Source organism: Colletotrichum gloeosporioides, assembly GCF_011800055.1.
Source record: "Colletotrichum gloeosporioides strain Lc1 chromosome Unknown consensus_72, whole genome shotgun sequence".
NCBI classification, from domain to species: Eukaryota; Fungi; Ascomycota; class Sordariomycetes; order Glomerellales; family Glomerellaceae; genus Colletotrichum; species Colletotrichum gloeosporioides.
In genome coordinates this window covers 105,171-118,392 of record NW_025544717.1, presented here as the reverse complement: position 1 = coordinate 118,392, position 13,222 = coordinate 105,171, and the positions used below count along the sequence as shown (strand labels likewise).

Here is a 13,222-nt window from a genome sequence, read left to right as displayed (position 1 = left end):
GTCCAGCCCTAGTCCATAAAAGCAGAATCGTTGAACATGGACGCTCGGAAAAGTGGGATTTAGTCGCGGCAACAACGCAGCCAAGACATTTGCAGTCGTCTGGATGACTTCAGCCGACGGGATAACATCGCTCTTCTTGTAATCGCGAAAGCGCGAGTTGAAGTTGTTCCGGCCATCCGGAGTACAACCCTGAACAGATCATCAACATCACTTCAAGTCGAGAATAGTCTGTGAGCAAATATAAATGATGACCGGTGTGAATTCAAATGATGAGGCTGTCATCATAATCAACTTGAACTCACTCACGATAAAGTTCCCATACCGACATTCTCATCAGCATTCTAGAAACCACCATGTCTTCTCCGAATCTCCACGTTGCAGTAATTGGAGCAGGTACGCCAAGATCGTGCCTACCGTCTCGAAACAACCCACGTACTAACGAGCCCCAGGCGCCACCGGCCTCCTCCTCGCCCAAGGACTGAAAAAGGTTGCCCGTCCATCTCCACACACGGCCACGAACACACAAACAAAGATGCTAACCCGCGCAGGCCAACGTCCGAGTCTCCGTCTTCGAGACCCTCCCCAGACAAACCTACGAGGACAACCCGCGAACGTGGACGATGGCCCTGCACTGGTCCCGCCGCAACGTCGAGCAGTGCCTCCCGCCCGAGCTCTTCGCCGCTCTGAGCAGCGCGCACACGAACCCCTGGCACGAGCCCTCGCACGACGAGGCCCAGAGCCTGCCGGTCGTGGACGGCAAGACGGGCGAGGTGCTGGTTGCGGCGAAGGTGGACGACGGCAGACGGGTCGTGCGCAGGAAGCTGAGGGATCTGTTCCGGCGCGGGATCGATGTGAGGTTTGGGTATAAGCTGGCGGGGATTGATACGAGTGGAGAGGGGGTCACGGCTACTTTTGAGAATGGCGAGGTGGTGCGTGCGGATGTTCTTGTTGGGGCCGATGGTGGTGAGTTGCGTTTGGCTGGGTTGGGGAATGTTGGCTGACTGACGTGTGGTAGCGAAGAGTGTTGTGCGAGACCACCTCGTGGATGGTGATGCCAAAGAGCTGGATCGGGTCCCGTTGATTTCTACGGTATGTAATGAGAAGGACGGTGTTTGTGTGGAAGGTTACTGACGGTAAGACAGAACATCGGGTGTCGGTACACGGCGGAGCAAGCTCGATTTCTCAGGAGCAAGATTCACCCGATTGCCAATGTAAGTTGTGAGAGTTGCCGTTGTAATGATCACAAAACTAATCAAAGTCGAGATGGCTGTTCATCCGGACCAAGACACGCTGTTCTTCCTCGCTGGTGGGTTCCATCTCCTGGATGATGTGTGCTTTAGCTGACTTGTGACAGTGGCCGATGTTCCTGATCCTGAGGACCCGGAAACCTGGGAGTTCCAGGTCGCCCTTTCTCTGTGGAGCACCGAAGACCCTCCGGAGACAAACGAGGACAGGATGAAGTATTTCAAGAAGCTCGCGGAGCCGTACTGCGAGCCTTACCGGTCTGCTGCACTCTGGGTGCCGGACAACACATACATTCCACGTGACAAGGTATGCTGGCTTTCGATCCTATCAACATATCACGGAGGTCATTGACTGGGTGTAGTACGCAGAGTGGAAGAGAATCGCGCCGTGGAAAAACTTTGACGGGCGCGTCACGGTTGCTGGCGACGCCGCGCACCCTATGTGTCCTTGTGAGTGCGAGCATCAAGCCCGAGGGCAACATTGCTATAGCTAACCATGAGAATCTCCAGTCCGTGGCCAGGGCTTGAACAATGCACTGCAGGACGCCGGAAACCTGGTCAAGGCCATCACGGCGGTCCAGGAGGGCCGGCAGACTCTTGCGGCGGCGATCGACGAGTACGATGCGGAGGTGTACCAGCGAGGCAAGCGGGAGATTGAGATCTCGGAGGAGTCAATGTTTGGACTCCACCACTACAGCGCGATCAAAGGATCTCCCATTGACCGCATGGGGTTAAAGGAGCAGAAGGCCTAGTGGTTGCTACTGTCTGCACAGATAGGTAGCTACTGCTCCAATCTCGGAGCCGAAAGCCGGTGTGGGGAGATGGCGGGGCCGTCAAGGACCCGCTGTCGGAAGAAACCCACTATCTGGGGGGGCCGGACCGGAGGTGGTGCTGGGGTCGTTTCCAAAACACATGTCTGGGTCTGCGAAACCGCTCAGGCTAATGCATCTGATAAAACGGTATCTCAGGTGATGAGGTGTTACCGGCTGGTGGTGGGCAGCAGCAGCCAACCCGCCAGACCCGAACACGAGAAAAGCAATGGTACTGTGGATTATTGTTACTTGCATCGACCTTGCCAGCTTCTCGTCTCTTCTCGTCTCAATAAATACCGGGAGGCTGAACTGAGAGGCTCCTTTTGGCGATGATCTCTATCTGCTTTTGAAGCACCCCTTTTACTTTAAGGGTCCTCGGTATCTCTGTAGAAACGGCAAATTGGCCAATGGAATTCTCAATGTCCAATCACAACTAACGAATTGAGAGGCCCTGTCCAAACAGCAGCGAGCAAGGCCCTTACCGTTCTTTATCGCTACAAACATAGGGGGAAGCCACAGGGTACAGGACCTGGGGGAGGTGGGCGGTGAAGACTTTTTACACACTTCGTGGCCTCAACTGACTTGGCGAGGACGGTCTGTTGGTGGGGTGTTGTCGGGGCCCCTGGGGCTGGCAGCCACTCAGGTGCCGGTGAGACCTGTTTTTCCAGCGACCCCTGCGTGCTGGACCCCACTCCCAGTTCACTGGAGTGGATACAAACGGGCGCCGCACGACGCGCAAGCCGCTTAGATTGGCTGGACTCGCTGCTCAGACAATTCCAGGAGCACAGGTTGGGACGGTGAGCCTGGGACACCAGCAGGGTAGCAGCCCCCAGGGCCAGACAGACAGAGACCCAGCGCCCAGAAAGCCACCAGGGCCTGAGAGACCCCCCCCGGCGCGGGCGCGTCTAGAATGACGGAATGAGCTCCCAGCTTAAATCTGTCCACACGGCCGGCCAGCCACAGAGGTTCACCTTCAAAACCACCACCCACCCCCTTCCCTTCTGCTGAGAGCCGCATCGTGAAGAAACATTGCCAGTCGCGCGCGTTTCTCACGAGTCAATCCTACTTCACCATGGCGTCCGAGAAGCTCAAGGGCGACCAGCTCGAGGGCGACATCACCTTCATCAAGACCCCTCCCCAACCCCCCGCCAAGTTCAGCACCACCGAGGACTGCGGTGTCAAAACCACAGACGTGAGTTTTTTTCCCCTCCCCTTTTTTCGATCCATGAGAAGAAATACGTGGTCGCACGCATCCAATTGAGCTCAATTGGCTTCATCTGAATAACCTCCCGCTAACCACCATCCTCTCACAGTACCCCGCCATCTACAATCCGCCACTTCCTGCTGAGGGCCCCGGCCACGAGTCCTTCTCGAACTGGGTGCTGGGAGCTCTCGTCTTTGGCGTACCTTGGTGGCTCACCCGCTCCGTTGGCGGCGGCTGGAAGACGTACACCTTCTTCCTCCTGCTCTGCTTCTTCCCGGCCCTGATCGTCGTCTGGACCATCGCCTCCACCTACTCCCCGCGCATCAACGACAAGGCCAAGCTGCCCGGCCGCCCCGTCGAGCACTACATCACCTTCAAGAAGGAGGCCGACAAGCAGCGATGGAGCGGACGCAACAAGATCCCCATCAAGACCTTCTACGAAATGTACTTTGACGGCGACGTCGAGTTCAACGGCGACTGCCTCGAGATCATGGAGTACCGCCACGACTGGTGCACCTTCCAGTTCACCTGGGCCGTCCTCAAGTTCATCCTCTTCACCTTCTTCCGCGACGTCGCCTTCCACTCCCGCGAGCAGGACGAGGAGCAGGTCCGTCCCACCTACGACTCCGGCAACGACCACTACGCCTGGTTCCTCGGCCCCCGCATGATCTACACCTCGGGCGTCTTCTCCGACATCACCCGCGAGGAGACCCTCGAGGAGATGCAGGACAACAAGATGGCCATCGTCTGCGAGAAGATCGACCTCAAGGAGGGCGAGACCATGCTCGACATCGGCTGCGGCTGGGGAACCCTCGCCCGCTTCGCCTCCGTCAACTACGGCGCCCACGTCACCGGAGCCACCCTCGCCCGCAACCAGGCCGCCTGGGGCAACGACGCCCTCCGCCGCGCCGGCATCCCCGAGACCCAGTCCCAGCTCCTCGTCTCTGACTACCGCGACATCCCCAAGAAGAAGTTCAACAAGATCACCCAGCTCGAGATGGGCGAGCACGTCGGCATCAAGCGCCTCACCGGTTTCTTCCGCCAGTGCTACGACATGCTCGAGGACGACGGTGCCATGTACGTCCAGCTCTCCGGCCTCCGCAGACCCTGGCAGTACGAGGACCTCATCTGGGGCACCTTCCTCAACAAGTACATCTTCCCCGGCGCCGACGCTTCCACCCCTCTCTGGTACTACATCTCTTGCCTCGAGAAGGCCGGCTGGGAGATCAAGAGCGTCGACACCGTCGGTGTCCACTACTCCGGCACCCTCTGGCGCTGGTACCGCAACTGGCTCGGCAACGCCAACGCCATCACCGCCAAGTACGGCCAGCGCTGGTACCGCATCTGGGAGCTCTTCCTCGCCTGGTCCGTCATCGCCTCGCGCCAGGGCTCCGCCACCTGCTTCCAGATGGTCGCCGTCAAGAACCTCAACGCCGTCCACCGTATCGACGGCTTCGCCTCCCAGTTTGGCCTCTCGGGCGCTCTCGCCGCCGCCAAGGCCAAGGGCAAGGCCATCCTCAAGCAATAAGCCACAGAAACGAAAGCTTTTGCATCTGCATTTGCAAACGGGGGAGCGGCAGCATATGTGTGCGGCCTTGCGTTCCATGTTTGAAAGGAGTGTTCCCAACCTCTTGTTCTTCGGCGTTTGGACTCGGTGACTTGGAGTCGAAGGGCTTACATACAAAAGGGGCAGGGGCGGGCGGATTTTTCAAGCACACATTTCGTCATGTTCAGGGATGAATGAGACCAGTGACTTTGTAAAAGTTTGGGGGGACGACTTGAACGCGATGTGTGGCATGGGTGTGGATCTGGTTACATAGAGCAGTGCGGCGACGCGCCGCCTCATGGGCCATGTTGCAAGTCTACTTGGTCTCAATGCGAAATAGAATCGTTCGCATACTCGTGTTCTCATTTTTTTGTGATGTTCCTCGTAAGATGTGTCACACCAACATCGTATTTCGTGAGCACTGATGGCTGACCTTTGCATTTATAATTATTCAATAAACATTTACATTGAAGGTAAATTAGGTCTACATGCAGCCACAAAGCTGTGTTTCAATAGCTCAGTAGGGATACTCAAAGTTGGTCGAAATCTTGATCGTCCACGGGTCGCCCTTGGTCATCGACTTGACCCTTCCCAGCATAAACTCGGCGTGCCTCAGCGCGACGCCTGGGTTGTACTGCGGGACCATGTGCCCGCTCAGCTTGGCCGTCGAGTGCGTGAACCCGCGCTCCGTGTGCACCACGCCCTGCACGTTGCCGCCGGCCCAGCTGATCACGTTGTCGTCGTTGTTGTCGACGTCCGGCAGCAGCAGCTCATCCGCCGGCTGCGTCTCGAAGCCCTGCTTGCCGTTCCACCGGATGCGCTGGATGCCGAGGGCCGTGACGTTGGGCTGGATGACGTAGTCGGCCTGGCCGGAGCCGACGTGCACGTTGTTGGTGCGCTCGACGAGCGTCTGGAACTTGGCCTCGTGCTCGGTGCCGTTGTAGTTGTCCTCGCCGCCGACGAAGACGGGGTCCTGGCACTCGCTCCAGGAGGGGTAGTCGACGGGCACGTGGATGGCCTTGCGGACCTCGGGAATGTTGAAGTAGAGCGTCGTGTTGGGCGGGGAGTACATGACGGACGGGAAGCCGAGGACGTCCCAGAGGACGGGGCAGGTGTCGAGGACGTGGTAGCCGTTGAAGCAGGGGTTGATGGCGTTGATGTAGTTGTCAAAGTGGTTCACGACGTCGTAGTCGGGGTCCCACTTGACGCTCTCCCAGGGGGTCGGCGGCGGCGGGTAGGCGAGGTGCTTGGCGAGGTAGGCGTCGAGCTCGCACTTTGCGTTGTCGGCGTCGAGCTGGGCCTTCATGCTCTTGGAGAAGCCGAACACGTTCTCCCAGTAGCGGTGGAAGGCGGGGAGCGCGGCGTGGTCGAAGCCGAGGTCGTCCGAGTAGGGCATCACGGGGTCGTAGTAGAGGGCGCCCTTGACGTTGTAGTAGGCCGTGTCGTTCTTGTCGAGCATGGCGGCGCCGACGTAGGGCACGTAGATGCCGGCGTAGCTCTCCCCGGCGATGTAGAGGTTCTTGCCCTGGAGGTCGAAGGTGGCGACGAAGTTCTTCCAGAAGGAGGCGAACTGGTCGGCGGTCTCGGCGTTGTTCGTGGCCGTGACGTTGCCGGAGCTGAAGCCGGTGCCGATGGGGTACTCGACCCTATGATTGTTAGCTTCACAGCGAGAAAAAGAGGAGATGGAGGGCCTACCAAATCACGTTGGCGAGCTTGTGCCATGACCAGGCGTTGGGAACGGGCCTGATGGTTCCGTACTGCCAGAGGAACGGGCCGTTCTCTTGCAGGAATCCTGATGATTGTTAGCGATGTGTGAAATCCTGGTGTTTACAACGCAATAGACTAACCCTCCATGGATGAGCATCCCGGGCCGCCATTGAACCAGATGATGACATCGTCCTTGCCAGCGGGGTTTTCAGTCGGGAAGAACCAGAAAAAGTTCTTCTGCTGCTCGGCTTCAGGCTTCGTCGCGTCGACGGGGATCAGGCCCGCATAGCTTTCGCCGACGTTGAAGTTCACCTCGGGGATCGAGGTTCCGTCAACGTAGAAGCCTGCAACGGAAAGCACGTTTAGTGAGAATGAGACTGAAAACTGGATGTTGAGCGTTCACTTACCACTGGTCTTGTTATTGTGGTACTGCAAATCACTCCGGCGCAGCGGTCCCCGCTCCTCTACCTGCTTCGGCGCTGTGGCCTGACGGTTCGCGAGACGCTGGCGGTGGGCGTGGGGTGACACCCAGGCCGAGACGAGGGGCAGGGCGGCGAAGACGCCGGCGACGATGCTTGACGAGCGCATAATTCAAGACCCGGAATACCGTTTGAAACACGCGTGAGGCTCAAAGGAACGAAGGAGCTGCCAAGCAAGAGCCAAGGAAGGGCCAAGAGATGTGCCTTGCATGCCATGGAACCAACTATATATCGAAGCATCGCACCCCACGATCGGACCGCCGGCGAATCGCTCGCAAACGGAGCCCTCCTGAATGACGCCATGGGCATTTAGAAAGGGTGGACATATCTAACCCAAGGAGGCATGTCGTTGTTCACATCGTATTGCTGCTCATATATGGTGGGCAAATGATCAATTCGTATCGACAGTGTGTAGAGTGCTGCTCCAAAGTTAACGCATGGTGATTAGCTACGGATTAGGCAGGTCAAAAGCTGAATTGCAGCGCGTTACTGGATGAATTAGCTGATAAGCATGCCGAAGTGCCGAGATGAACAAGGCCCTTGTGGTGGAGCGGCTTCAGGGATGGGCTGCCGCGGTGGGATGAGACCTAAAGCTTGTTTTTTTCGCCCACCCCGCACCGGGCGGGCATCCCGGACTGGCGCCGCGGTGCTGTCGGCAGTCGGTGGTGCATACTGAACCTCCGGGTCTGCCGGTGGTGTCTCCGGCCCTTACTTTGTCCAGAGTCTGCCCAGCTTGGCGGCCGGTTCGTGACTCCGGAGCACTTGTGGAACCAAGTCAAGCCCTCAGACCGCTCCATGGAAGCACTGCAATCCGAATGTGTGAAGGCTTCGTCGCTGTGAGCCCCGAGTCAAGAGAATTGGCTCTGTCAGTTGTTATGTTGCTGAGGTCTTGGCACTGTTTCTAAGTTAGATTGCTTCATTTACGACAAAGACCAAAACGATGATATCTGGCACACACTCACTTTAAAACCTCTTCGCTTCGTGTGTAGCTTTGCCATCTGGTTATCTCTAGTTGTCGTTTCAAATGCTCAAGCTCTTGGTGACCGTTGACCGGTCTGCGAGTGGTCTTGATCGAGAATAAGGCAGTACATGGTCTCACAACGCATATTCATATAAGATTAAGTCAGTATTTGCCGGCAAAGAATATAATTCCGTAGGACATGAAGATGCAGGCGCACGCTAAATGATACCAATACGCTCTTCTAGACTTGTTACATAGATCTCACTCACGAAGCCGGACTAGCGACAACGCAATACCTAACATCAGGCCAAATTCATTGACTGGTATTTGCGCGATAGCAGCACCACACGAAAAGTCACACCGGAAGGTTCCCGCCCTCAAGTGCGGTGCTACTATTACGTAGATCATACTGTGGTAGCAATATTGGGTGAACTGCTTTACCTGTTTATGAAGGCGTGGTCTAACAATCAACTAGGCTAAACCCTTCGCCGTTGTCTGCCGACAAATGTTACTGTTTCAAGAAATGGTCTGAGCCTGTTGACTCTGCAATGGGCCTCCTATGATAACAACCAGGAAATCCGATAAGAGCATCGGAGGCATGGCTTGCGTGGCATCAGTGGTCGTGGTCGTGATGGGAATAGTGGTGGCAGGCGGCGGTGTCGTGCTGCTTATCCTTGTCGTGGAGGAAGCGGACGTCGAGCTACCTGCGCTCGTAGCTGGAATGGTGGACGATCGCGAGGGAGTGGTGAGACTGGAAGGCACGGGAGGTGTCTGAGCTGATGACCTCGTGATTTGGCTTGTCGCAGTGCTGGATTCTCCTACTGGACCACTCGTGATGCTGCTAACTGGCGTGAAAGTCGTGCCGCTCGTCATGGAGGTGGTATTGGTGAAGCGTGGACCAGTCATTGAACTGAAGACCGGGCTGTTGGTTGTACCAGGGATGCCGCTCGAGCTGGTTGCGGGTGTACTGCCGGTGATGGTATCCAAGCTGCTGACCCCCTGGACACTGCTTGATGTGCTACTCGAAAAGCTGCTCGCGGCATTGCTGGAGGCACTGGAAGTGCCAGCAGAGCTCGACGTACCAGTAGAGCTTGAAATGCCAGTAAAGCTTGGCGTGCCATCCTGACTGGTCGTCTGAAGTGGATTCGAGATGGTATCGACGCTGCTTGAAGTACTCATCGACGTTGCCTGGGTAGAGTTTGAAGACGTGGAGATGCTCGTGGTCGAGGATGCTGATGATGTTGTGAATGTGCTTGCTAACCCAGTGCTCGTGGAGTCCGAACTAACGATCGTGGTACTCGTCAAACTCACAGATGTTGATGACGAAATCTCCGACGTAGAAGATGTAGTTGCCGAGGTCATTGTGTTGCTACTTGTCGAAGACACTGTGGTACTTGAAGGGACAGTAGAGCTTGTCGACGTCGGAACCGAGGAGCTTGATGAGCTAGACGAGGTTGTAGATATGACCGAGCTCGTCGAAGTTGTTGACGGAGTATACGTTGATATGGAGGAAGGCCCGTAGACCGAGAAGAGCGTAGTGCCGCTAACAATTCCTCCACATGATGCTGTTGCGGTCCCGACGCAAACCCCATTATTAGCGTATGTCTGCGTGCCTGGGCAAGGCCGAGTGCAAGGGTCCTGGCCTGGGAAATTTCTTGGTGGCGGGGGATTGATAAAGACGGGATCGGGCGAATTCAGTTTTGAGCAGTAGCAGAAGCTGTCGATTACGAGAGAAAATCGCCGGTTATTGTTCGCACACGTCGTCTGGCAAAAAGCTGGCGTGTTCAACGACGAGGTGGCCAGGAGATCCAGATTTGCGAGTCCATCTACGACCGCTCCACATCCGCTCCACAGGTTCGGGGAGGACGAAAAGTTGGATAGACAGTTACCCATCGCGCAATCAGGCCGCCGTTTGCAGAGGGAAGGCGAATACGGGCAACATGGGACAAGCTAATGTCAGTAGACTGCATTACAACGCTGGGAAATCTTCCATATATGTTGGTGGGGAAGGCGAAAGGAATTGCATGTGGTGTCGACTATAGCCGCTGATTCAATGAAAATCCTTTGCCAATGCAGATCTTACATCGCCGCATGCCGACGGTTTGTGATGTCTTGGTAGTTGTGCAAAAGCTCTGCTGAAACCGCGCGCCACTAATTTAAGTCTCTGAGGATGCCTCAAGACAGGACATTCGCGTTCGAAACGATGCTGCGGATGCTTGGGAATGCGCAAAACGTGTTGACACTGGCAAGGCTCTACAAACTTTCTTCAATATCCCTATCATCTAACTCACTTTGTAGTGGCGTTGTATTTGGATCAGACTTGGCTTTGAAATCGCGCCACGTTCTAAAGTGCGTATGTTCAATTGAGGTCGCATCTCAAATCCGCGTACATACGTATTCAATCGGGCCTTGACCGGACCAGGGAAAATTCGGCTGCGTGAATTATTTTGAAAAAGTCAAGGGATACCTCTTAGGCCTTTGTTGAAATTCTCTCGTGGTATTGATGCAGGTACGTTCTCGACATGTTACACAAATGCCAAGGGGCTGAGAGAATACCCCTGGCTAGCTCCAACGGGACAGGGCTGATGGGGTGGCTTCAATCGGAATGATATCAGCTTCAGCTGTCGAGGATGAATCAGTGAAACATCACTAACGGTTGGATATCGGAAGCCCAGATGACGATTATGAGACTGGTCATATCTCACTTGGCCAATCGCAAATGAGAGCGAGTGGGTTTTAATTAAGACATCATTCAAGGGAGTAAGATCTCAAAATTCCTGTTCTTCAAGTAGCTGACAAGAGTAACGCGATTCGGCGAGGTTGGGTTTTGGTCGATTTCCATGCGGTTGATGCCAGGTCTCATGCCAAAAGAGTTTGGCTGTTCGGGCCGAAAATGCTGCCCAGGCGAATAGTGAATCCAGTTGACAACAAGGTAACCACACTGGGGAAGAAGACAAAGGAGACGCGAGACTAAGAGGAATAGCAACATACTCAGCTAATGAAATCAGTACATTGCCCGCTGGGCAAAGCGTCCGCTCGGAGAGCAAGACTCTACCGGAAGACCGCAGCACCGGAGTCTGCTCCGGCACGTCGGTTGTGGGTCTCCCGAAGCTTCAAGAGTCACAAGGTGTTTCCAGACGTACCCTGATAAACCACTTTTGACTCACTCTCTTGACTCAAACTCTCAAGCCCACGTACAAGGGACGAAACTGCCAATTGGCGCCCGATTTCAAGCCAAATGAGCCAATCATGCACCTTGATCACCCAATGGCAAGCCCCGACTGACCCAACCCCGCCCACACTCCACGCACACGCTTCATATTGCAAAATCTGAGCCACTCTCTCAACAACAAGGCAAGATGGCCGAGCGGTCTAAGGCGCTAGCTTCAGGTGCTAGTCAAGTAATTGGCGTGGGTTCGAATCCCACTCTTGTCATTATCACGCGAGTTGGATCTTGCGATACGTTTTGTTTTTATTGATGTTGTGTTGATGTTGTGTTGATGTTTTTGTGCGATTGATTTTGGTGGTGAATTGAGATTTTTAAGTCGGGTGAGTGAGAGCGAGACGTGGCGCGAGAGTTGATGTGGGGGTGGCGCGGGCCCGTGCGCCACGGGTCGACGACTTCTGCCAACTTGCGAAGGTGCGGGTGATTGGGACGACAACAATAGTGTAAGGAAGGAGTCAAAATCAAGACCAAAAAGTGTTCCAAGTGGTCCCAAAATCAATGGCTTGTCTTGGGAATTGTGCATGTCTTCAGCGAGGTCTGCGCCGCTGGAACGTGGGGTAGGTCACTGCCGTGGGACCCTCTTACACCAGTTTCCTACCTTGGGTGTTCAGTGCCCTCTTTCATCAGAGGTATAACAGTGTAGGATGGTCATAACTTGTCTCTTTGAAAGTTTCGAATGATATCGGCTGGGAAAGCTATGGGACAAGGGTTGTGTGACTTATAGTTTCATATCTCTAAGCTGCGTCATCTGCTTGTAGTCTTGATGTGCTGCGCTAGTGAAGAAGTATTTGATTAAAAAGATATTTCGTACCCCTATATTCAGCTCAAAAGACTTACAGCAGCGTTTTTCAGCATTTAATTTGAACGGATTCAAACATGGGTTGTTTGCAAAGCTTCTTGCTGCGGGTACCAAGTTACGACGATCTGTGCCAGCTCAGACCTATCCGCTGATTCAATTCCTCACAGAATTTGAGGGAAGCAGTCCACATATATGTCTCTGATTTATATCAAGTTGCCCAATCTGTGGGTACTACAGCTGGGCACGTTGATAGTGCCAAAATATCTTAGAAGTGTCACTTTCACCCCGTGTCGGTCACACATCGCACACTTGTTAAACCTTCTACACTGCAAAAACTCTGGAAGTTTAGATGCAGGAGTGGAAGCATAGAAAGCCTTCTCATTTTAGGACTGATTAGAAACTGCTCACGCTCCCATAGTACGACGCATTCTTAGGCCTTTGATTAATAAAACCCTCTTTCTTGTGAATTCCCAAGAAAATGAGTGCAAAAAGGAAAAAAGTCGGAGTCGCTACTAGATGTGGTCGAAGACCAAATACCGTACACATCTCGTTCACGTCTTAGCATTAGTTTAGGCCAACTATAGGAAGAAAAAAAGAACACGAGATTGGAGCCATTCAACTGGGACAAAGCCGTATTTGGAGATGTTGAGGCGATCTATGCTGACGGATTCCCGCATGAGTCAGACATACTTTGACCTCCATATGTAAAAATCCTACAAATCAAACTAGCACGCATAAGTCTCGTTTTCACCTGAGGGCAACGGCGATTTCTCTGCAGGTTCCGCATGTGGCCAGAAGGAAAATCACATCACGCAACCCTGAAACGCAACGTACTGCCCAAAAGCATGAAGGTCAAAGTGCTAGAAAAGTTGACTGACGCTGTATCGTCATCGTCCTTTAGCATCTGCGTTCTTTGCCTTATACGATGCATGTAGTGAAGTATGTATGTGCCCCAGCTTATAGGGAAAGGATCTAGTTGGACATAGTAAACGGCATATTTTAGAAAACGTACGATGTTCTCGTAGGTTTTAATGTTCTGACCCTAGTGTGCAGATCACCAATCAGAGATGACTCGCCGTGCTTCATGCAAAATTTCTAGTCTTCATGCAGTGTATTTTATACCATGATTACAGTCCAAGACGAGAATCCTTAACACTGAACCTGTTTTTCTTGGAATTTGCGAAGTTTCGTGCCATGTGAGCGCTATGAAGACTGACTCCGCCATCGCCTGTTTGCACTTGGTC

General features: G+C 54.2%; 4 protein-coding genes across 4 annotated transcripts; 3 read left to right on the top strand and 1 right to left on the bottom strand.

Annotated features, from left to right (window-relative positions):
* Positions 1-353: 353 nt before the first annotated feature.
* Positions 354-1,996, top strand: GCG54_00009481 (putative FAD-dependent monooxygenase; the record flags this gene model as incomplete). Its single annotated transcript, XM_045409427.1, has 9 exons — positions 354-393; positions 450-487; positions 549-963; positions 1,016-1,089; positions 1,143-1,211; positions 1,264-1,306; positions 1,355-1,551; positions 1,607-1,694; positions 1,755-1,996. The coding sequence occupies 9 exons, from the start codon at positions 354-356 to the stop codon at positions 1,994-1,996; spliced, it is 1,206 nt and encodes a 401-aa protein (XP_045259969.1).
* A 1,132-nt stretch (positions 1,997-3,128) lies between these two features.
* GCG54_00009480 (Sphingolipid C9-methyltransferase 1) lies at positions 3,129-4,788 on the top strand (the record flags this gene model as incomplete). The annotated part of the gene is made up of 2 exons (XM_045409426.1): positions 3,129-3,248; positions 3,370-4,788. The coding sequence occupies 2 exons, from the start codon at positions 3,129-3,131 to the stop codon at positions 4,786-4,788; spliced, it is 1,539 nt and encodes a 512-aa protein (XP_045259968.1).
* A 535-nt stretch (positions 4,789-5,323) lies between these two features.
* GCG54_00009479 (putative serine carboxypeptidase) lies at positions 5,324-7,101 on the bottom strand (the record flags this gene model as incomplete). The annotated part of the gene is made up of 4 exons (XM_045409425.1): positions 5,324-6,452; positions 6,502-6,598; positions 6,654-6,857; positions 6,921-7,101. 4 exons carry the CDS (start codon positions 7,099-7,101, stop codon positions 5,324-5,326), a joined length of 1,611 nt encoding a protein of 536 aa, XP_045259967.1.
* A 1,723-nt stretch (positions 7,102-8,824) lies between these two features.
* On the top strand, positions 8,825-9,475 carry GCG54_00009478 (uncharacterized protein; the record flags this gene model as incomplete). Its single annotated transcript, XM_045409424.1, has 2 exons — positions 8,825-9,055; positions 9,104-9,475. 2 exons carry the CDS (start codon positions 8,825-8,827, stop codon positions 9,473-9,475), a joined length of 603 nt encoding a protein of 200 aa, XP_045259966.1.
* Between the last annotated feature and the right edge of the window lie 3,747 nt (positions 9,476-13,222).